Genomic DNA, 23852 nt, shown 5'->3' with positions numbered 1-23852 from the left:
AGAGAAAATAATGAGACATACATTAAAATAATTCATGGACAAGCAAGATCTTTTCTTTTCAGGTTCAAAAAGCAACAATATTTTTAAAGAAGCACATTATTAAAACAAAAATATTTAAACCCAGGCACATTTTAAATACATTCATTGGTTAAGCTTTTGTGGTCAAAAACTAAATCCATTTAGTAAAAAAAAACAAAAACAAAAACAAACAAACTAAACTAAACTAAATGTTAGAAGATATAAGAAATTATAGTATGTAGAATTACATACATTTGACCAGGGCATTTATTACATATAAAAATAGTCAGTATTTGAATAGCATTTAATATAAAAAGTTATATTAAAGAAAAGGAACATAGTGTATTGTCACTGATGTACCTCACTTTTTAAAGAAAAATTGGCTAATTGTAGTGCAAATTAATTTTAATTTTTATAACATAAAAGCTCCTACGGTAGCCTCTGCAGGATTCTTTGATAAAAACAAGAATGTTAAAGCATTAGTTATATTTATAAATACAAGCACATTTAAAAAAATTAGTTAAACTTACCTTAATAACCAAATCAAATTTCTGGTGAAAGTCTCTATTTACTGGCTCCAGGAGACTAAGTTCTGCAGTCCTAGGATGCATATGGAAAAATCGTGGGTAATCCTCAGGAGTCCCTGAAAGACATTAACATTTCAGCACATAATTGAGAACAATAAGTAATATGTGTATCTGCTATATCTATTTCCCTTCATTAACTGAGGAACAAAATCACAATTTCATTAGTAAATTAAATTTTAAAATTATGCAGTCTAGGAAAAGCAGATACAAATGTGGTGTATAATTAATTAGTTTATGAGTAAGAGGATGACGATATTTCTTGTTTGGATGATTTCCCAAATACCCTTTATTAAGTGAACTCTTCAATTAATTTTAAACTTCATCATATAAAAGAGATATTAAGTATATAGAGAGCAAATTTTGAATTATAAAACTGTATTTTAATGCTACATAAATCTTAATTACAGCCTGTATGGTCTTTCAACATATCTTATAATAAACAATGACGAGTAATTTGTACCAAATATCAAGTTGCTTGGAAATTAAAATGGGCATATCCTGGTCCAGCTGGATAAATATTTTTCTTAAGATAAATATCCAGCTAATTATATAAATCATATTAAATAAAAATATTAAATAAAATATTTTGATGATATTTGAAGTGTAGAGAAGCTATTTCTTAAATGTAGACATTTTAGTGAGTTGAAATACATTTCTTACAGAAATTTCCATCAGTTATATCATCTTCCTTTGTATACTGTTAACATTCTTTTTCTCAAAGTGAAGATAAAGTAGAGGTGAAGTCATATAACTGCAGAATATATGCATTTGGCAAAACAATAATGATAATAAAATAACATGGCTGTCAATTATTGAATCTTACACTGTGCTAAATGCTTTATGTAAACAATCATTAATAACTCTATAAATCATTCCTATTTCACACAAGAGGACTTAGGAGATTTCCAGTATTAAATAACTTGTCCTAAGCCAAAGAGAAAATGCAAGACAGAGCTTGCATTCAAACCCAGGTTGACAGAACCCAAACATATCAAAAAATGGGTTAATTGCTATACTCCTTTTCTTCAACTCTGAGACAAGAAGGGAAATTTTCCTGGACATTATGTGAGAGGGAAAAGTTTATGCCTGTAAAATAGACTTGAAAATCCAGAAATAGTCAAAATTGCACATGAAAATGTAGCATATGATAAAGGAGTCATCTCAAAACAGTAGGAGAAAATAGATTTTTGAATAGGAGCATTTACCTAATAGGAGAGTCATACAGAAAATGATAAAATTGTATCTATTCTTCATATAATATACTAGAGCAAACCCCAAATGGAGAAGATATTCATGCACAATAAACAATGTAACAGTACAAGTTCTAGTAATAGATGAAAACATGGATGAATTGTACTCTAATGTGAAAATGAGCATACCTTGCCTAACTATGGTTCAAAATAAAGAATCAATGATGGAAAAGAGATATAAATTTGATGGCATTATGAATTTGCATGGCAAGACACAATAAACAAAGTAAAACCACAGGGGACAAACTAGGAAAAATATTTGTATTTATGTCAGAGACAAAAGCTCGTGTCCCTAACGTATGTAGATTTATAAATTAGAAAAGTAAAAGATCAGCAATATATTTTCAAAGGGTTGGGCTAGAAAAAACAGATAGTTCACAGAAAGAGAAAGGCAAATGACTCTTGACCACACACAAAGATATTCACCTTTATACAAAAGAAGAAAAACTCAAATTAAAACCATACTGAGATTCCATTTCTCTCTTGTTCAATTAGCAATGGTCCAAGGTGGACACTGTACTCTATTGGTGAGCCTGTGAGAAAACATGCACTTTCAAACATTTCTGATGTTATTAAAAGAGTATTACAAAATCTATGATGGACAGATAGCATTAATCTACCAAAATCATGTGAGTGTTAAGGGATTCTGGGAAGATACCAGAGTAGGAAGCACCAGGAATATATCTCCTCACCTAGAAACAATTACACTGGCAGAATCTGTCTGATGTAACTATTTTGGAACTCTAGATTCTGTTGAAGTCTTGCAAAATCTAGGAGAAGGGTTGGACCATGAATTGTGATTAATTTCCATCAATCACAATTCTTAACACAGTAACAGTTACCCCTCAGCCCTTTGGCAGGCAGCTGTGCACCTGTTTCTGCAGCAGCTTGCACACTGCTTGTGGGAACCTGGGTGAGCAAAAAGACCCTTTTCTACAAATAGCAGACATCTGTGCTCTGATGGGCGAAAGCTGCTTCTGATCACAAAGCAGCAGGCAGCCATTGTTGTTGCATCTCCCCTCACTGTTGCAAGCCCCTCCCCCTAGACTGAAGTGACTTCCACGGGATTTAAAGGGTCAGCATCCTTTTTCCCCCTTTTATTTTTCTATTTTTTTCCCTTTTGAAAGACTGACATTAAAGACTAGAATATTCAAAAACAAAAGTAAATTAGAAAGGCACTATGTATGCCCAGGAAAAGGCATATACTCAGAAAAAACCTAAGGAGACCTTAAATTTATACCTCAGACTAATCCTCAGCACAGAGACAGACTATAAAAATAAAAAGTAAATAAGTAAACAAACAAAACAAAACCCAGCAACACCTGAGGAAATGGGAGAATCTATTTCCAGAACTACCCCTTTATTAGATTTAAATTTCTAGTTTTTAATCAAAAAACACAAGATGTGCAAAGAAACAGGAAGGTATGGCCCATTACAAAGGGGGGAAAAAAATAAAGCAACAGAATCTGTCCCTGAAAAACACCTGATGGATGCCTTACTAGACAAGGAAATTAAAACAACTGTCTTACAGATGCTCAAAGAACTAAAGGAGGACATAGAAGAAGGCAAATAAGTGATGTATGAACAAATGGAAATATCACTAAAGATATAGAAAATCTAAAAAAAGAAGCCATAAAAAATTCTAGAGCTGAATAGTACAATAACTGAAATGAAAAATTCACTCGAGAGTTTCAAAGGCAGATTTAAGCAGGCAGAAGAAAGAATTGATGACCAGGCAGAAAAAGAAGCCAAATGAGTTTAAATACAGGGCAATGGAAATTAGAGAGTCTGAGAAATAGAAAGAAATAAGGATTGCAGGAAAATAAACAGTGCCTAATGGATTTGTGGGACACTATCAAACAGATCAATATACACACTGTGGGAGTTCCAGAAGGAAAAGAAAGAAAGAGTAGAAAAAATATTTGAAGAAATAATGCTGAAAACTTCTCAAGTGTGATAAAAAAAAAAAATCAATATCAGCATCCAGGAAGCTCAATGAAATCCACATAAGGTGAATTCAAAGAGACTTACACAAAGACACATTCTCATCAAACTCAGAAGACAAAGATAGACTCTTGAAAGCAGCTAGAGCAGAGTGACTCATGACCTACAGAGGAACCTCAGTAATATTAGCAGCATATTTCTCATCAGAAACTTTTAAGGCCAATAGGTAATGGGCTAATTTATTCAAAGTGCTAAAAGAAAAAAAAAAAAGTCAAAAAAGAATCCTATATTCAGCAAAACTGCCTTTCAAAAGTGGCAGAGAAATTAGCACATTTCCAGATAAACAAAAGCTGAGAGTTACCGCTCGACCTGCCCTGCAAGAAATGCTCAAGGGAATCCTGCAGGTTGAAATAAAGGGAAAACAGATTTTAACTCAAAACAGAAGAAAGAAATAAAGATGTCAATAAATACACGGGTAACTATAAAAGCTAGTATTATAATAACAACAATTTATAACCCTGCTTTGTGTTTTCTACATAATTATAAGAGGCTAAATCACTTATACTTATTAGTTTATGTTTTCAGGCACACAATGTAAAAATATATAACTTTATGATGTCATATGAAAAAGGTAGGTACTGATCGAAAAAGGAGCAAAGCTTCTGTATATTCCTGAAGTTAAGTTGGTACAAATTCAAATTAAAGTGCTATAATTTGAGGATGCTAAACATAGTTCCCATTGTAAAGACAAAGAAGATAGTTATAGAATATATACAAAAGAAAGTAAGACGAATTTAAAGATTTCACTTGAAAAAAATCAACTAAAAACAAAAGAAGACAGAAATGCAGAAAATAAGTGATGGAAAAGCTATAGCACATTTGGAAAAAAAACAGAAAAATGACAGAAATAAGGACCTCCTTATCAGTAATCACTTTAAATGTCAGTGGATGAAATGCACCAAAGACAAGGATAACAAAATGTGTAAAAAATGTGATCCAACCATATGCTGTCCGTAAGAGATTCACTTTAGATCCAAAAACACACAGATAGATTGAAAGTGAAAAGCTGACATATGCTACAATATGAATGAACCTTGAAGATATTATATTCAGTGAAATAAGTCAATCATAAAAAGACAAATGCTATATGATTCCACTTATGTGAAGTACTCAGAAGAGTAAAATCATGGAGTAGAGACATAAAGTACAATGGTGGTTGCCAGGGGTTAAGGGAAAGTGGGGAATAAGTAAATATTGTTTAATGAGTATAGAGTTTTAGTTTTGTAAGATGAAAAGAGTTCTGGACACAACATTCTGAATGCATTTAACACCTCTTAACTGTACACTTAAAAATGGTTAAGATGGTAAACTTTACGTGTACCTTACTATAGTAAAACAAATTGGGGAAAATCTTACTAGTATTTACTTTTGACCCAGAAATCCCATTTCTAGGAAATTTGTACATAATAATAATAAAAGACAAGTAATCACCTAAATATACATCAATAGTGGTCTGGTTGAATAAATGGTGATACATCCTCAAGTGGATGATAATTCAAATATAAAAAATGAATGCTGAGTATCTTCATCTGTCACTATAGAGTTATTTTCAGATGCATTAAGTCAGAAAGCAATTTGGAGAAAAGTGCACATGGTATGATAACTGTAACATACTATGATGTGTACACATAAAAAGAAGGGAATATGTGTATATATAATAAAATAATTATGTATATATGAATATATGAATATCAGGAAAAAAAACAAAGATAAACTATGACATTAAAAATTGGTTACATGAGGTTCAGTAGTAGAGCGTGCTTGGCATGCATAAGGTCCTGGGTTCAATCCATAGCACCTCCATTAAAATATAGATATAGATATAGATATAGATATAGATATAAAGATATAGATATATATAGTCTAATTTCTGCAATGACTTATAATATGTGTGTAGTTCTAGACACCACAGGCTTGAAACAGAATTACTTGAATTTTCTTTACAGACACCATTTCTAAGTAGGATATAGCATCATATTTTTAAAACTGTCTAACGTCTGTAGGTGGTTGTGTTGCTATACATGTGTACATACACCCAGGCTGGAGGCACTGGGGTGGGAAGAAGTTGAGGGTAGAGTTGAATTTCAATGAATATTCTCAAACATACTTCAAAAGCGATCCCTTCTTCATTAAGAGATGTATGGTCTGTCTTACATGCATCTGTCTTTCTGGAGACTATAAACCATGCAAAGCAGCAACATACATATTTTAGCAAAAGCAATTTGAGAGGAGTAGCATTCTCATCATTTTTGCTTTCAGCACAACTAGCAGAAATGTACAAGAATGGATTAGGATGTCTTCTGTGAAATGTTTCAAGGGAAAATCAGCCAAGGGTATACAACATGTTGTGTGCCCTTGGGCTAATCATGACCCTTCTTCTTCCATATGGCTGCAATAGCTCTTATTTAATAGTTATATATTTTCAGAATTATGTAATGGTATCCAACCAATGATAAAATACCAGTAAAGCAGTCAATGTTTTTCAATTGATTTTTCAATTTTTTCTTAGAGAATTCTTTATAAGGTGATACAGAGAAAATTACCAATAGGTAGACTAAATCCTACTTTTTAAGTTGTTTTACTTCTTCAATAAAAGTGTTTCTCTTTGTTATTCTACATGTTTCACTGAAATTAATTCTAAGGAAGAAATTAGTTATTTTTAAATTTATTTATACATAAAAAAATCCAATAATTTCCAAAGAGAAAGTCTTTGTTATAAAAGAGGGTTTTTTTAATTGAAACAATTCTTTATACATGTTTTTATACATGATTCTAGAGCTATAACTGAGAAAGTCAAATGTTAGCAGATACGAACCAACAAGGATGGAATAAAGGATGCCTGGCCTATCTGATGGTGGTTGAATATTCCGGTCCTTATCAATGGCTTGGATTGGTAGAGTAACAATGATGGGGTTCAGTTCTTCCTGGAAAAAAAAAATCAGAGGTTAGTTCAGCTTCATTAGTTCAGAGAGAATCAACACTCAGATGTTATAGTTTGGATAGCTAGATAACCCTTGAGCCAGTAGTTAAACTCAGATCTTGAGATTTGTAATTTAACACCTTAGACTAGTTAATTTTAAATTTGAAGAGGGAGCAAGGTGTCCTCAAAGTCAAATGAAAAAACACAGTAATTTCATACATAGGACTTTATATCAATAAATTTCTCCTAAAAGGAAAGCAAGGAAGAAAGATATCAATAAACTTTGAATCTTCCCTAAATAATTTAATCAAAAGAAATAAAAGGCTATCAACTATAGTTTTCCTCTTTGGCTTTAGACAAAATTTGTAGGAATAGTTATATTTTTTTCTTCCTAAATGATAGTTTAAAGTTTCACATAAATTAATTATATTAAAATAAAAGCTTTAAAAATTGATGCTTTAATTCAATAGAAATCAAAGCCCCATCATTGCATATTTCATAGAGTTAAAATTAACTACATATCATGCAGGTATGTACATTTAATTTATAATTATCTGAAAGAACATCCTGTTTAAAATTATAATACATTTCTGTAAGTCAGTGTTTCCCAGAGTGATGTCCAATGGTATCCTGTTCTGCTATCAGGACTGGCAAACATTTTTCTGTGAAAGATCAGATAATAAAAATGCTTAGACTTTGCTGGCCTGTCTCTGATGCAGCTGTTCAGCTTTGCCTTTGTAACACAAATGCAATAAGCAGGCATGGCTGTGTTGCAATAAAATTTTATTTGTAAAAATAAGTGGTGAGTAGGAGGTAGTTTGCTGACCCCAGTGTTAGATCATAATAGGTGTGCTGAAAAGACAAATGTGCACTTTGCAGAGATAAGTTCAGAAAACATCGTATGAAATAACATTTCAAAAAGTCAATTTACTGTACTGCAGGTCTTTCCAGAGACTTAGGTGAGCTAGTTTGCATAACGACTGTCAAGAACGGGGTATTACTGGTACATTTTCTAGAACTATCCATTAACATCCCCTTGAACTAATACCCTTAGAACACAGTTGGGAAAATACTGCTTTAAGTCTTTGCAACCCTCATTCCAATTACATAAGTGGTAATTTTGAAGAGAAACAGAATCTATCTCAATATTTCAGGTTCTAAGGAATTGTTACAATGTTCTTTTACATTATCTTCTCTCAAATAACATAATCTTGAAACATATCATGCACTGCTATACAAAATCAGGAGCTTCTAATCTCAGCAGAAATGTATAGCTGTGGCATTCTAAATAAAACCAAAAAAGCAATTATATTAACCATTATGCACAACACTCAATGTTGATTAAGTTATATTAAGTATATTACTGTTATGCTATAGAAATTGTAATATTTAAAGATAATCACTGACCAATAATTTAAAGCTTACATACATTTTAGGGGCTCAGTTCAGTTTGTAATCTCTAATGGGCTCTCAGTGGTCTATGTGCTATCAATATTTTCCTATAATATTGCTAAAAATGTTCCTCTTCATCTCCCCCTTTCTTCCTCTTTCTCTCTCTCTCACATACATACCTTCCCAAAAGTCAGTTTGCTATCTATGTAATATCTGTATTTCTCCTTAAACTGAAAAACTCTGAGATTCTCCAAAGTACATGTTTGAATATAGAAGTTAAGGGTTGATCAGTCTCTCTAGACATTTCTCAAAGGAATCTGTTTTAGCTAAAGTCAGCTTACAGCTAAGCTATTTTAGTCTTGGTTCAACTAATTAAATCTGCCAGAGCCTTTCTGAAAGTGCACCTCTACTCAGACTTTGATAAGGCTTTTCAAGTAACAGGATTTTCTGCAATCCCACCCTCCTTCCCATAGTCAGGGATCCAAAGGATCCTAAAATCTCCAGCTTTTTGACATAACTTTGTTACTTATCTAGAATTTTTTAAAAATTAAATATGAGCTCTTGTATTTGAGTACTAAATGTGAACAGATCATGACATTTAGGGTATCTCTGTTGATCAGCTTCACTCTGATTATTTCTATGGAGTTGCTATGTAACCAACCCATAAGTGGTTTCAGTTTGGTAATTAGTCATATAGTTTAAAATCAGTATATACTATCTAAAGCTGCTGGAATGAGAAATGGAGTTTTAATAATTTGAAGTTATATAAACGAAAGGAAAACTAAAAATAGCATAGCAAACAAAATCAAGAGGGAGAAATGCTAATTAAATTCCTCATCTTTCATAGTTGGTTGTTAGTAAATACCATATAGTGAGAACTAAAGAAATAAAAAGAAACACGTGCTATTTAGTATTACACTGGTAAACCATCAGAAGAATTAAACATGGATATAGCAAAGTGTAAGTATGTCAAGAGAGTGGGTCTGGAGGTGAGGGGAAGTAAGATGAAAGCCATTTATTTAGAGCCATTCAGTCTTGTTTGACTATGTAGTCACCGTACTAGGTACTATCTTTAATACTATAAAGAAATAGGTAAATTGCACTAGAGAGAATAAATAAAATAAACCCTCTTGGTAAAGGCTTCAATAAGTTTATAGAAAATTGGGATAAGTGTAGTTGTCTTAGATAACTTATTAGAACCAAAATTTTGTGATGTAGAGACTAGCAACTTACCTTAAGAAAAAATTTTTCTTCTGCTATCATTAATGTTTGTCAGAAAATATAGCTTTAAAAGTAAAAAAGAATGAATTCTCAAATACTATTCCTAAGATTATCTCTCACTAGAAAAATATAGTAACAAAGGATGCTATGTTCTATTTAGGATGATAATGTTAAATGTTAAATTTTTTACACATTTTTTTCTTAAAGATAAGCAGCATTTAAGTCAGAGTTATAAAATTATATATATATTCATTAGAACTCTAGGATTCAGCCATTCAGCCTATGATACCAATCCTAATAAAAGGGCACATAATTCATTCGGTTCTTAACTCTGTATCATGAATGGGTAGACTGTCTTTAAAATAATTTTAGCCAGTCCTTATATCTTAAATAGTTTTTATTTCACCAATATAAACTAATATCTATTATTTATCATACAAGTCAATGAAGCAGTAAATTAAAAAAATAAAGACTCATTTAGTAACTAATTAGTAAATCTTTCAACCTTGGTTGAGATACAAATAACAAAAGCCTGTTTAAATTCTAAATATCTTTCAATTCAGGCTTTGAGTGATATCTTCATATGAGTAACATACACATAATATTACACTAAAACTGCTAAAGTGTTTTAAATTAAATGAAGACATTTTAATGATACCCAAGAGTGGTCTATAGAAAGCCTTGCCTGTTATGGTGGAAAAATATATTTATAGATAACTCTGCAAAGGTAAACTGAGCTCATAGAATGACTTGAATCTCTGGCATATTGTCTGCAAGTATTATAATTCTTAATTTTGACTCTAATGTCCACACTTGTATTTATATAATACTAGACTCATCATCATTGCTTAGATTTGTGGTCTATATTTTAATCAAATAATTTTATAGCATTTAGGAAGAGGACAGTTATGTTAAAATAGTAAAAACATCATCAACTATAAATATATTCTAGCAATGATAATTAAGTGATCCAAAATTTTACTGAACTATATAATTTAATACTTAAATAACTGAACTTACCATTTATTAATAAATCACTTTCATTAAATTTTATATGTGCTTTACACTAAGAACTTCTCTTTTTTCAATATCCTTAAGAAACCTTACTTAATAGCCAGTTGGTACTTAAAATCTATTATATTCTCTTTAACAAAAAAATAAGATTTAGACTACATGAAAGAAAATTTGTTACACAATTGTTAACACAATTTGTGGACATTGTTATTCTCATCTCATATTATATTGTAAGTGAACTATTTTTCCCAGAAGCTTATGAAAAAATATACTTAGCCAGATTCTTGTCTATTTTTGTATATCTGACACAAAAAAGAAATCTAACATGTTCACACATACTCTCATATAGACACATATACACTTAACACATTTCCTTAAGAGGCCCGCATCACCATATCTGTTTCTCTTTGATTAGGTCTGCTTTTTTCAAGTGGCAGAAATATCAGATTATTTGAAAAAGTGTCAGATTATTTTGAAATGATCTCTTCCTTGTGAATATTTGAAAAATGTAAAAAATGTAATATTAGGATGGGTGGCATAGGCCAAGCCCATTCCTTTGAACTTTTTATGTGATCATAGAAGAAACACAAGTGGAACATTCACACACATCTTTGAAGTTAATATACTACAATATAGATGATGTCTGGTTCTTTTCAAAGTCTTCCAAACAGTTTTGGTAATCCCCATCCCTAAATGGAGGAGCAAGGAGCACACGTGTGGAATACTGACATAGCCATGGCCCTTGAAAATCTTATCAGCTCCTGCCTGATCACTGGAACTTTATGTCACCTTTCAAAAAAAAAACCAAAAACAGACCAAGGAACTAACAAAAAATACTCTTGTTTTATTATTTCCATGTATTCCAAGGTGTACCTGAAATTTTTTCAGATATCTTTTTTACCTTATAAACTGTGACTGGCGTATTCAAAAGGTGCATTTAAATATCCTTTCAATTGCATATTTGACCTTGATATGTCTTTTTTGTCATCTTAATGTTTTGTAAACATTTCCCACCCTGGTTAACATTTAGACCCTATTAATAATGTCTCGTTGAAGAAAAGTTTCTTATTTTAATGTAGTCCTGTTTATTCCTTTCTCTTTTCATTTATACTTGGCTATTTCCTCTACCTGCACTCATACTCTGATCACCTGAGGGATAGTCAATAATTTTCCCTTATCTGTAACGATTCAGAGAATATTGTGCTCATCCATATCAAAATGTATTGAACGCTCTCGCTTGTACGTCTGAGTTTCCCTGCCAATGCCCGTCTTGAGAGCCGGAATGAGGTCTATTTACTTTCGTATCTGTAGCACCAGAAACTTATGTGGCACACAGACACTCGAGAACTGCTGAATAAAGGGCTTCTCAGCTCTCAATTATTTAGAGTATTCTTCACCCCCATTGATCCTCACCTTGCCCTCTGGGCTTCTGTGGGACATCCAAATACACACACTGATATTTTACGAGATCTTTATGCTCACAAAGTTACTGCACACAGCTGGAGGGAAAAAATAATGTGGCCACAGGAGTGGATCAAAATACAGAGGTAAAGCTCAAAGTCCTTCACTGAGATGGACTTTTGGGTGTTACAATCAATACAATCACATAAACATTCCAGTACACTGAGTGGTGAAATCCTGTATCCTGCAACAAAACATGCCGAACTTCTTACTAGTCAATTTTTAATGAATTATTTAATTCTTCAGAGCTTGAATCCTAATTTTCAAAGTGAGGTTAATAATATCTAAATTTCAAAATTCGTATGAGGTTCCATGAAAAAAATGTATGTGAAAATATAAAACAGTAAGTGGCATGCTTATTATATGTAAATTGTTATAGCTAGTATAGTTTAAATTGTTATTCTTTTTAATTGTGTAATAATGACATTAAAATTGACTCCAAGTTATAAACAGAGAAAGAGATGGAAATTTTTAAATTTCAAGCTGAAAGTTTATTTGAAACCAGATCTTGCATATTTTTCTGAAAATATGACACTGACATGAATCTTGAAGGTTTATTTAGGATTGCACAATTGATCAGATGTTTGAGGGAACGAAGGGGGGCTATCTACCATTACTATTTAATTTTAAACAGAGATTTACATGTAAAACCTGCAAAGCAAATTATTTAATGATTATACTTAAACATAATTTTAAGATGTGTATCAGGGAGTTGAATACTCACTCAAAATGAACATTTCATTTTACTTTGTTAAAAGGAAGCTTCAGTGAAATTCTTTTCCTATAGACTCAGACACATTACAATTTCACATTCAATTTCAAAACTCATTCCCAGGGGGAGGGCATTGCTCAGTGGTAGAGCACATGTCCAGCTTGCATGAGGACCTGGGTTCAATCCCTAGTACCTCCATTAAAAAAATAATTAAATAAACAAACCTAATTACCCCCCAATTTTTTTTTTTAATTTTAAAACCTCATTCACTACCCTTTGACTGAAAATTTTTGTGGTAACTCCTTAATTTATAAATATTCAGTAAGTTATATATATGTATTGAGCACTTGGTGTGTGCAAAGAACTCTTAATAACTGTTCAAATTAGTGTAAAGCAAATTAGGTGAGTTCTGGAATTACTCAGGAGCTCACAGTCATGAGGATGGGGACTCAGAGTATATGAACATGAGTTAATTTAGATAAGAATTTTATAAAGACATCAATAAATATTAAAAGAGAGCTCCGGTAGAAAACTCACATGCTCAAGTATTACGAATGAATTATTCCAAATAACAGGAATCAAAGAAATTCAACCACATGCAGCTTGAATAAAGCAATATTTTTTTGGTTTTGTTTTATGAGGGGAGGTAATTGAGTTTATTTATTTATTTATATTTGGAGGAGTTACTGGGGATTGAACCCAGGACCTTGTGCATGCTAAGCATGCACTCTGCCACTTGAGCTATATGCTACCTCTGAATGAAGCAAATTTTGATCCATATATCAAAGGTGAGAAGAATAGAAATAAAAGATACGTCTGCATCTGATGGAGGCTTGGGCCTAAGGGTGTTTTCAAAAACCACACAACTTATGACAGATAGATAAATAGACAGACAGACAGACAGAGAGAGAGATAATCTAGGAACATTTTGAGGAGAGTTACTAAAGTGCATCATAAACAGTGCTGTTTAATTTTCATATAGTTGGCAATGGAAAACTTCTACAAATGATTAGCAAACATATTATTTTTTTTTTTTTGCCTTTCTAATGGCAAAAATTATCCTAGAGTATCTTACAGGTACAGAAAAATACAAAGAAAAAATACTTTAAATGCTACAACCCCATAATAACCATTGTTAATATTCTGAGGTATTTTCTATCAATATTTATCATCTATGTATCATCTATCTACCTATTTACACAATGATATTTCAGCACTTTGCATGTATAAACTTTTTGTTATTTTTATCTCACATTATATTATAACCATTGTTCTAAGGCAATGAATATGCTTCAAAAACACAATTTGCAATAATGTGCAACCTTCACTAAAGTTTTAATTAGGCTTACAGTTGTACACTTAAGTTGCTTACATTGATTTGACAACAAATATAATGTGTTCATCACTGTGATGTCTTTAATTATATTCATAGGTTAAATTCCTGGATTTGGAATTTCTGGATCAAGAAATGAGCACATGTTGATCTCTTCTGTACAAATTGCCAGATGGCTTTCCAGAAAGATTGTAATGATTTATTTCCCCCTCAGTGTTGTGTGTTTATAACAGCACATACTTGTCAATACTAAGGGTGATATATATATCTGGAATATTGCTAAATAAGGGTAAGGTTTAATTTTGTATTTTTTTGGTTGATAGCATAATTTATTTGATATATATTATCTATGTTTCTTCTGTTTATTTTCTTTGCCTATTTTCTTTTTAAATTTTAGCACTTTAAAATTGTATTTCCATGGCATATGTGCATAGCACAAAAATCAACACTTTGTTACCAGTCTTAAAAATATTTTCAGTATGTTGTTTGTCTTTTAATGTTATTTGTTTTTGACATCTAGAAGCTTGGTGCTTTTATGTACTCAAATATATCATTTTTTTCCCTTTTTGACTTCTGCTTTGATAGTCTTTCACCATCTGACTATTATATAAATGTTGAATTATATTTATTTTCAGGTATTATGGTTTCAACATTTTAAATTTAATGCTTAAATTGATCAAGAAAGCTAAATAGAAAACATAATATTCACCAACCTGTGGCTGGAATTTTAGCCTATTTTTTTTAATAGAAGTACAACTAGTTTTAAAAACTCTTTGCTTTCCCTCCTTTTCCCATCTTAAATGGACATCTGCCTAAAATTTAATCTCCTTTGAAAACCTATTGATCCTATGTTTCTGTCATATTCTAGTACACTGTTAAAAATCTTAATTTTCCATGTCTACAATAATTTAAAATAGAAATTGAGATTTCCGCTATTATATAAGACCAATGAAGTTTAAAATTGTGTGTGTGTGTGTGTGAGGAAACTAGCACTGGAAAGACATACAATGACTTAAAATAAGGAATTCGGCTCCAAATAATCTAGATTTATATTAAAAAAAAAATGTAGCAACAAAATTGGTGGAGACAAAGATGATGAAATGCCAAATAACTGCATTTGTTAGCGTCTCTAATTCGTCACAAACGTACCTCCCAGTCCACACAGTCACACACAACCCCCCCAACAATACTGCTGTCCTTGTTAGTATCTCCACAGTATGCCTGTATTACTCTCTTTATCTTAACTGTTTCATGCTTTGAAAACTTTCAATCTGCAAAAATAGATGCTTTATAAAATCCTGCAGGTTTTTCCCCCCTTTCTTTCTACATTATCTCTGTTATTGTACTTGCTTTCTTTATCTGGTTTCTTTATCAACACAAATTAATTATATTTTTATTTGGCCATCTGATCTTTATTTTCTTATTCTCCTTGTTAACTCCTCTGTAGTCCAGAAGATTTCTCAAACATAATGAGGAGTAAGTACTCTAAGATGCTAAGAATATTCTTTTGTTAACCAGGACAATATAGACTGAGTTTTGCCTCTCAATTTAGCTAGCTTCTGTGAGCTTCACCCTGTACTAACCTATAAAATAAAGAAAGTAATATTACCTTCTTTCCTATAAGATTTGATAATTAACTGAAGAAATGTTTGTAAAATACCTATCACAATCTTCCTAGCAAATTTTAAGTATTAGTTATAAATAGTTATTAACAATATTGCATTCTTTGTCTTCTGTATATTCAGTTGTATATTTTGTCTTTAATCTCTTTATAGTTTTACCATTCCAGTTCTACCTTCTTCTCTCTGAGTACCTTTATTTAACCCTTAATCTAATGTTTTATATATTTAATTCTTTGAGTTTCATCTGAAACTCAAATTTTTAATAAAAAACTTATATTACTTCTAGTACATCTTCTTACTAACTTTTTTCTCTATCTTGAATATAAAATATTCTTTTTTCTAGGTTGCAGAATCTTTCATGGGATCCACATGTGTTTAAACCAGTGTAGTGATTGATTGATGCCTTTGTGACTGTAAAGGTTCCATATTTCTGTGGTGGGAACCTGAATTTCTATTTTTATTCTTGTCTGTAGTTTTCTACTTTCTCTTTCAAGACTGCAACCATCTTACAGTTGTCCTGGCAAAAAATCTAACTTTGATTCCTTGTTTCCAGTGTTGATGCTACTTTTCATCTCTTTTCTATGTCTCCATAAGCATCTCAGTATGGCTATGGACAAAGATAAATCAGGTACCCAAAAGCTACCTGCCATTTCAGTCCAGACCTTTCCACTCTAGGTTTATGAGCAGGAAAACGACAAGATAAAAGAGGTGTTAGATAAAACTGTTTTCACTTATGAATAAGATTGACATTTTGAGAGAAAGCCTTCTCCTCTAACTTTTCCAAATAGAAACATAATTGCTTTTTCTTTATTGTCATGGTTGTAGCTTTTACCTGCATTAGACCATTGCTCAGAACTCTCATGTCCCTAGTTCGTCGTATATTATACAGCAGTGCAGTCCAGAGGAAAGCATGTGGCCTTCAGAGCTAGAAAGACCAAGGTCTGAAACTGTGCTGAACACTTAATCCTTCTGCAATTCAGCATTCTAAGTGTATAATAGTAATACTAACTTATACCAATTAATGTCATGTCAATTTAATCACAGATCTTTTATCAGCTTAAAAAAGAAAGTAATTTTTGCAGTCCCTTGTATGACTGTCCCAAGATAACATTAAATAAATATTAGTTTTTAAATGTCTTCTTATTCTACTTATGTATAAATTTCTTTTTAATGTGAAATATAAGTACATTGAAGAGAAGGCCTATTACTGTTTCTTTCATTATCAGTGCCTTACTTTGTGTCTCACACACTACAGACACTCAAATACCAGTTACTCAATGAAAAAACTAAGTTTTTGGCTATTGTGTGAATTCTGGGAGTAAAATAATTGCAGCACAATAGAGCTGGTAGTTAGAAAAACCTGAAGAAGACAACTTTGGGAAAAAGAATGACTGGTGATAAATTTTACTGGGGTTGAGTTTACTGGAGAAAAATGAATTTTAAATTCGTAATTCAGAGCTGGAAAAAATAAAATGAATAGGAAGTATTTTTTAAATTTAGTAAAATTAATTCAGTGTTTTTACAGCAATTTTCAAATATTGATTAGACTGTTATTCTGTATAAGAATATGAAAATTAATGCTTTTCCCTGCATCTTTTTGAATATGTCCATGATACCAAACTAACACAAAGTAGCATATCCTTTACACTCAGCATATTAAAACGCTACAACTAACAGTAATAATAAAAATAATATGGTTCACTAAGCATATTGCCTAGCATATTGTAGATGCTTTGTGAACACTGAGAATTGTGAGAATTCTGTGGCAGTGAATCACATCTTTTACTGATTTATAGTTCTATATAATATATAATACAGACCATAGAATAATTGTTCCACAAAGTACATTCTCCTTCTGTATGAAGTCATAACCTTTTTACAGTGTCACTGATGGAATCATTTCTGAATTTTGCCACAGATATGAACTATGATTTTTGGCAGCATTCAACTTCTGTATTTGTTCACTTTGTTTTTAAATTCTACTCTTAAAGATGCTAGTGTGAATCTTAAGTTATACAGAGAAGGAATTTAAATCAAAAAATATTTCATAATCAGATGCTCCTAAGAAGATGGATATATTTGCTGTAGAACATTCATTATTAAGTATAATAACTTAGAACATTATTTAGAATTTGAGCCCTATATATTCTTTTCCACAAGCTATTGCCAAATGGAGTCTTCTCAAGAACAGCAATAAACTATTTTGTTAATTAAAAACAGAAATATTAATCCATTGTTTTTATTGCCTTGTAAATCTGGACCAGTGAAGAAGAAATATTAGTGATTAGTGTCTTGATTTTATACATAACATTTATTAAAATAATTTTGTCATCTTACCCTGTTTATATTAAAATATTCATAATTAAATTCTTCTATAAATCAAATAATATAAATAATTGCTCCTTTTCATAACTGGTTTGAAAGATAACTGTTTTAGTGCTTTTTATCCTGGATTTTAGATATAAAATGCTGTATTTTAAAAATTATTTTTATTAACTTTTTTTTGAGTGAGGGGAAGGTAATTAGGTTTATTCATTTATTTAGTTTTAGAGGAGGCACTGGGGATTGAGCCCAGGACCTTGTGCATGCTTAGCATGTGCTCTACCACTTGCACTAATCTTACACCCTAAAATGCTGTATTTTTAATTTAATAGACCATATAGACATTTAATACTAGCTAGAGGAAAAGATGTTTGTGGCATTTTCCAGTTACATTTAATCAGATATGTTGACATTTTCAAACATAGAATCCATTTGTGCATCAGCTCTAGAAAAAGTACAATGGCAGAAATTATACCCACATTTTAATTTTGCTTCAGAAAAATTCCTGAAATTAATAAAATGGGAAATATAAATAAGTGATTTTGGATGGCCAGTATCATTATATATACATTATATCCCAGGCATTGAAAAGACTGACCTTATCCTACTGGATGTTGTTTTGGAAAACAGAACACCTTAAGCTTTTGATATGTTTCTTGATACTGAAAGTTGTGTAGAGAAAAAGAAGCATCTCTTGGTACCAACAATACCTACTGTCTCACCCCAGAGGTATTCTGCATGACTCAAACAGCAAGGAGAAGAACGTGTAAAGATTATGCAAGTCTTGTCTTGGTAAATAGAACATTTATAAACAAACAATAAAATTAAAATGTATACCAGGATACACTAATACAATAAGGTTCTAATGTTTTAAAAAGGCTCATTTTTTGATACATAAGTTGGTGGGATTATGTCTGCCTCACAAAACAGTATAAGATACTTGGCAGAGGGTGTGTAATGACAGCCCATAGCATGGCTCTCCATGCACTCTTACCCAATTTCCACAGACAGCTTCTGAATCACAAACAGAATGGGAGCTTCCCCAAAACCAAACCATTAGTGACATTTAAATCCCTGGCATACTGACGGACCCTGAAAGAATTTGGCTCTTTTTGTGGAAGCACAAGCTGAAACATTTAGTTTTAGTGTTTGAAAAAGTATGACTCGGGCTTGTTTTCAGACTTCTATTTTGTCCTTGCAATAAAGGCTACTACTTTCAACCACAACAGGGGAGCTGTTGATAACTCTGGATGCTGATGCCTGCAGGGCACTGATAGATGCTTCATAAATCTTTTCCAAATGGCATTCTTGATATTTGTCCACAGAGTCTCCAGAACCATTTGCTAAACTTTTCCATTTTTCTTCAGAAGTTCAACGAAATAGTTTTTTCTTTCCCATTTCTGCTTTGGTAGCAAGCATGTCTTCTATGTAGCATGTGCTTATTTCCCACTAAGGACATTTTTCAAAGTGTGGATACCATTACATTTGCATAAGAAGTGTTTGATTAAAAAAAATAAAAATTCCTGACCTCAGAAAATAAATGTAATCATGATGCATGAGGATAGTTTTAGGTAATGTGCATTTTGAAAAAAAACTCAAGAAATTTTTACATACAATAAAGATTTACAAAAAACATTTTATACTCTTCTAACATTTTCTGACAATTTTCCTCCCTTCCTGATCTTTATTTCTTTCTCCATACTTTAAAAAAAAAGAAAAGAGAGAGAGATGGACAATGTCTCAAGATATGTAGCACTTGCATATCACTCCCATTGTAACTTTACTTAGACAACTCTTTATAGTACGTTTGAATTTTCATTGTTCTGGCTGTCTCTTATAACAACAGCTCAGGTGTTCTTTTGATTCTTATTGTTGAAAACCATGATTGTACTCTTGTGACAAAATGTTTCCAAATATCAAAATTTGAATGATTGAGCAGCCTATTGCTAAGTTTATTCCCAAAAGTACCAGTTGAAAGTAAATCCTACTGCTAAGTTTATTCCCAAAAGTACCAGTTGAAAATAAAGTATTCAAACTAGTAGACAGGCAGCATAAGACATTCACAGACACAACTTGACTGAGTGTAGATGTTATTTTCCAACTGAATTCAGTTAACTAAGCACAGCAACAGGTAGGCTGGTCAGTAAATACGGGGAAAAAATGGGGTTTCAAATGGAAAAGCACTTTATTCCGCAACGATCTAATAAAGAACAGAGAAACTAATAATTAAGTACTTGCTTTAAGAAAAGGAGAATCAACTGACTGTACTTCAAAAAAATTTTTTTAAAAAAAGAAAGAAAAGAGGAATCAGACGGTCAGCGTTGCTTACTTAGAAAATATTTGAGGTTGGTTATACTGATCGATTACCCCACAGTTACTTACTAAAGAAACTGAAAAGATGGGAAATAGAATGACATTTATTGATATTCTACTTGTGCTTGATTCTATATATTTAATTTTCAGAACACCATCATTATAAAATCTGCCAAAAGCTTTGAGAAGCAAATGGTACAGTTTAAATCAAAATCTGACTTTAAAGCCTGTGCTTTTTGGAGCTCTTTGATTTTCCATCATGATGTAGGTAAGGCCACTGTTTCTAGTCCTCACTTACCTGTCTGACTGCACCTCCCACTACTGTATTTCTCATTCCCTGAACTCTAGCAAATCTGGCTTTATTTTTCTGATTTTTTTTAAAATTTTTATTGACAAAATTCAATACATAACAATAAAAGTACTTTTTTGGTAATATAGGTCTACTGAGGAGGAAAATGGAATTCGTTTTAGGAGGAAGATAAGACTTTGCTTAACTGGGGTTCAAAGTCAGTATTCTCTATAAACAAATAGATTGTAAATGTTTATCTGTAAAAACCATTCTTTCCTCATGAGCCTAACAAAAACAAGCATCAGTCCATATTTGGCCTGTGGGTCATAGTTTGCAATTCATGTCACAATTCCTAAAGTTTACATGCTGAAACTTGGTACCCAAAGGTTTTCCAAGATTTGGCTACAATTTACTACCTTTCCATCATATTCCTCCCTTCTTCCATTCACATACTGCTCTAGCCCAACTAAAATACTTATCATTCACTGTAAACCACCTACATTTCCTCAAGTCCACTCCTTTATTCATGCTGTTCCCAACATGATTTCAGTATCAAAATAGTTTAAGGTTCTGCTCAAATGATACCTCCTTTTTGAGTTTATTCCTGAACCTCCAGCTGGAATTGATCTGCAGGGCAGGCGTTGCCTATTTAACATCGCTCGTGCATGTTTTATTTCTCACACTAGACTCTGAGATTCTAGGGCATAAGTGCTATGGTTAGTTCATCTTGGTGTTTCTGTCAGCACATAGCATGAACAGATGTTCAGCAGATAACTGCAGAATCCAAGATTAAACACTGAAGGAGAAAGATTCACACTAGAGGCTTCCTGCTGTTGCTCAGTTCTGAGTTGCTTCCTCCTCCTCTGTTTCACTTCTAATCCATTTGTAACTAGCATCCTGTACTAAATTCCTTCAATTTAACCACATGACATGAGCCCTGTTTCTCTGGCAGACCCTGACAGATATAATTACGATAAGGGCATATAAACCACAAGAATTAATGTCACTCAGTCATCCATCAAGTACATGGAAGGAGAGCACAGGCTAAAAAGTTCTTGAAATAGTAAGTCAGACAGGAGTTTTTCACAGTTCTTATTTTTCTTATGAAAGTGTGCCAAACTTTTCTGTTTCCAGCTGTTTTGCATTTGCTATTTCTTTAAACTTCAGTCTCATGACTCAGGTCTCAACTCAAATGCCCCTTCCTCAGAGAAGCCTTCCCTTGACCACTCTAGCTAACAAAACCCCTTCATTCATTTGTATTCATATTATTTGTTGTATGTTGTGTTCACCATAATATGTATCAGTGCCTGAAATTAACTTATTTATTGACGTTTTAATTTTCTGTCTCTCTACACTAAAATGTACGTTCCCTGAAGGTATATGATCACAATCTCTATATCCCTAATACCCAAAACACCGTCTTGAAATAAAAGTCTCTCTTTCTCTCATTCTGATGATAGATAGATAGAATGTACCTATCTACAAATAATGAACTGAATCTATTTTTGGGTGATAAAAAAAGCAAAACAAGATTTTCCTTGTTAAGGAGCTTAAATTACAATTGGAGGACAAGATCAGTAACTATATAGTAAAGCTAATAATTAAAAGCAGTGCATACTGTGTGGAACTTTCCAAATTATTTGGAGAGCAGAGGTTGGATGGTAACTATGAACCTGAGCAATGTGAACATCACCTCCTACTTTTGCAGAGTGTTACAGCCTATCCTATATTTTATATTTGAGCTTCCCAGGAGCAGTGTGATGTACAGCAAATTATCCAATGTTTTTATAGAGAGGTTAAAGTGTATCAAAAGCATAAATTCAGTGGTAAATTACGGTTCCCTAAAGAAGATACATTTTGTGGAAAATATTATCTTCTTTTGTTTATTTTTTTCAGAAATATAGAACTGCTCATTGGGAAAAGCTGAATGTGGACCTAAAAATAAAAAGCCTGCTACTATTAGGACATGCATGATATTTTTTTTTTATATTTAGTTTTCTGAAAACGTAGATTTGTTTCTTAGAATAAGAAAACTTGTGGGCTTATATGTGTAGGGCTTTATATAAATATGATTTCAGTATATGCCAATAAATCAATGGCGCTAGAGTTAAATGTCATACAAATACATTTAGCCACTGATTCAAATAAAATCGTATGATGGAAACTTGTTTTCTAGCAACATACTTGTGAAACTTACATCAAATGGGAGATATCCATATTTGCCCATTTTATATGTATAGATAATCAATTAAAAGGTGTTGAGAAACAGTTCCTAAATGCATAGCTCTGTGCGTGGGGCCTGGTGCCGAACTAACCTGTCAGATGGCATCTGTTCAGTATTAGAAGAGCCTAGAGATGCTTCACACGTAAAAGATAATTGGTCAATTGGTAAACTCGCAATCTCTCAGTGATTCTTTTCCTTTTTTGGGACATCCTCCTGCACTCTTGATTTTTACCCAGTATTCCAGAGCCATTTCTGCCAGTGATGAAAGACTAGAGACGAGGTTGCTTAGATACAGCAAATCCTGGAGAGCCAAGGGGAAGCTGAAGGTCAAAGAGTGGATTAGATTTATGTCTTGTTCTCGTCTGAAAACAGAACTTATTTGTTTTGCTGACAAAGTAGGAAAATATGGACAGTCAAGGAAGGGAAGATCATTTTTGCTGTAGAAATGAAATTCACTGAGAAATAACAGATATAAGGAAAAGCAATAATGAATATTATAGTAATAATCTGCATAGAATAGAGTGGCTACGAACCTAATAATCCATTTAGAATAGAGAAGCTACTGACTATTTCTTCTGCCAAAATGGGTTGAGTGATAGTTTCAACTGAGGAAAAATTCCCAAATAACCTCAAATATAAATAAGTGATAAGGGAGAGCAGAATGACATCATAACACTCGTTTAGGGGTAGAGCCAGAAGTACAATGGAGCTAGGTACTGAGCTCTCTATATCAAAACAACCTTTGTATATAAAGGTATCTCCTTAAATATTTTTTTGAAACACTTGTTTATGCACTTAATTTTTTTCTAATAAAAATAAAATAATTTGATAATAAGAAATAAAGACAATAAAATAATAACCAATATGAGTAAAGTCTCAAAATTAATAAGGACAATATTTTTCAATAAATCTGATAGCCTATTTCTCCAAAAGTCTTGTCTAGAAAATAAGTGTATGGAACACTAATTTTAATGCTATAGTTCACAATACAAAACCTTGATATAAAATTTAAAACTCATTTTATTTTCTATTTAGCATTTGTGTTTCTTATTTCCACTTGAAATAAGAAACGTGTGCTCTCTAATATGAGCAAATTAAAAGGACACTTTTTGCCTTGTATCCTTTAAAACTTTCTTACTCACTTTCAATCTTTTAAACTGTATGTATTAT

The 23852-nt window shown here is 32.1% G+C and overlaps 1 protein-coding gene across 1 annotated transcript in view; it reads right to left on the bottom strand.

Annotated features, from left to right (window-relative positions):
• Positions 1–23852, bottom strand: part of PCDH15 (protocadherin related 15) — a 1333392-nt gene that overhangs the window by 260576 nt on the left and 1048964 nt on the right. Inside the window, exons 13-14 of the mRNA XM_064488173.1 lie at positions 6675–6783; positions 549–661 (exon numbers count right to left, since the gene is read on the bottom strand). Coding sequence (XP_064344243.1) covers positions 549–661; positions 6675–6783 — 222 coding nt within the window. The remainder of the gene's footprint in view (positions 1–548; positions 662–6674; positions 6784–23852) is intronic.

This window comes from Camelus dromedarius, chromosome 8 (assembly GCF_036321535.1).
Source record: "Camelus dromedarius isolate mCamDro1 chromosome 8, mCamDro1.pat, whole genome shotgun sequence".
Lineage (NCBI taxonomy): Eukaryota > Metazoa > Chordata > Mammalia > Artiodactyla > Camelidae > Camelus > Camelus dromedarius.
Note: the sequence above shows the minus strand (reverse complement) of the source record. Positions and strands in the feature narration are given on the sequence as shown.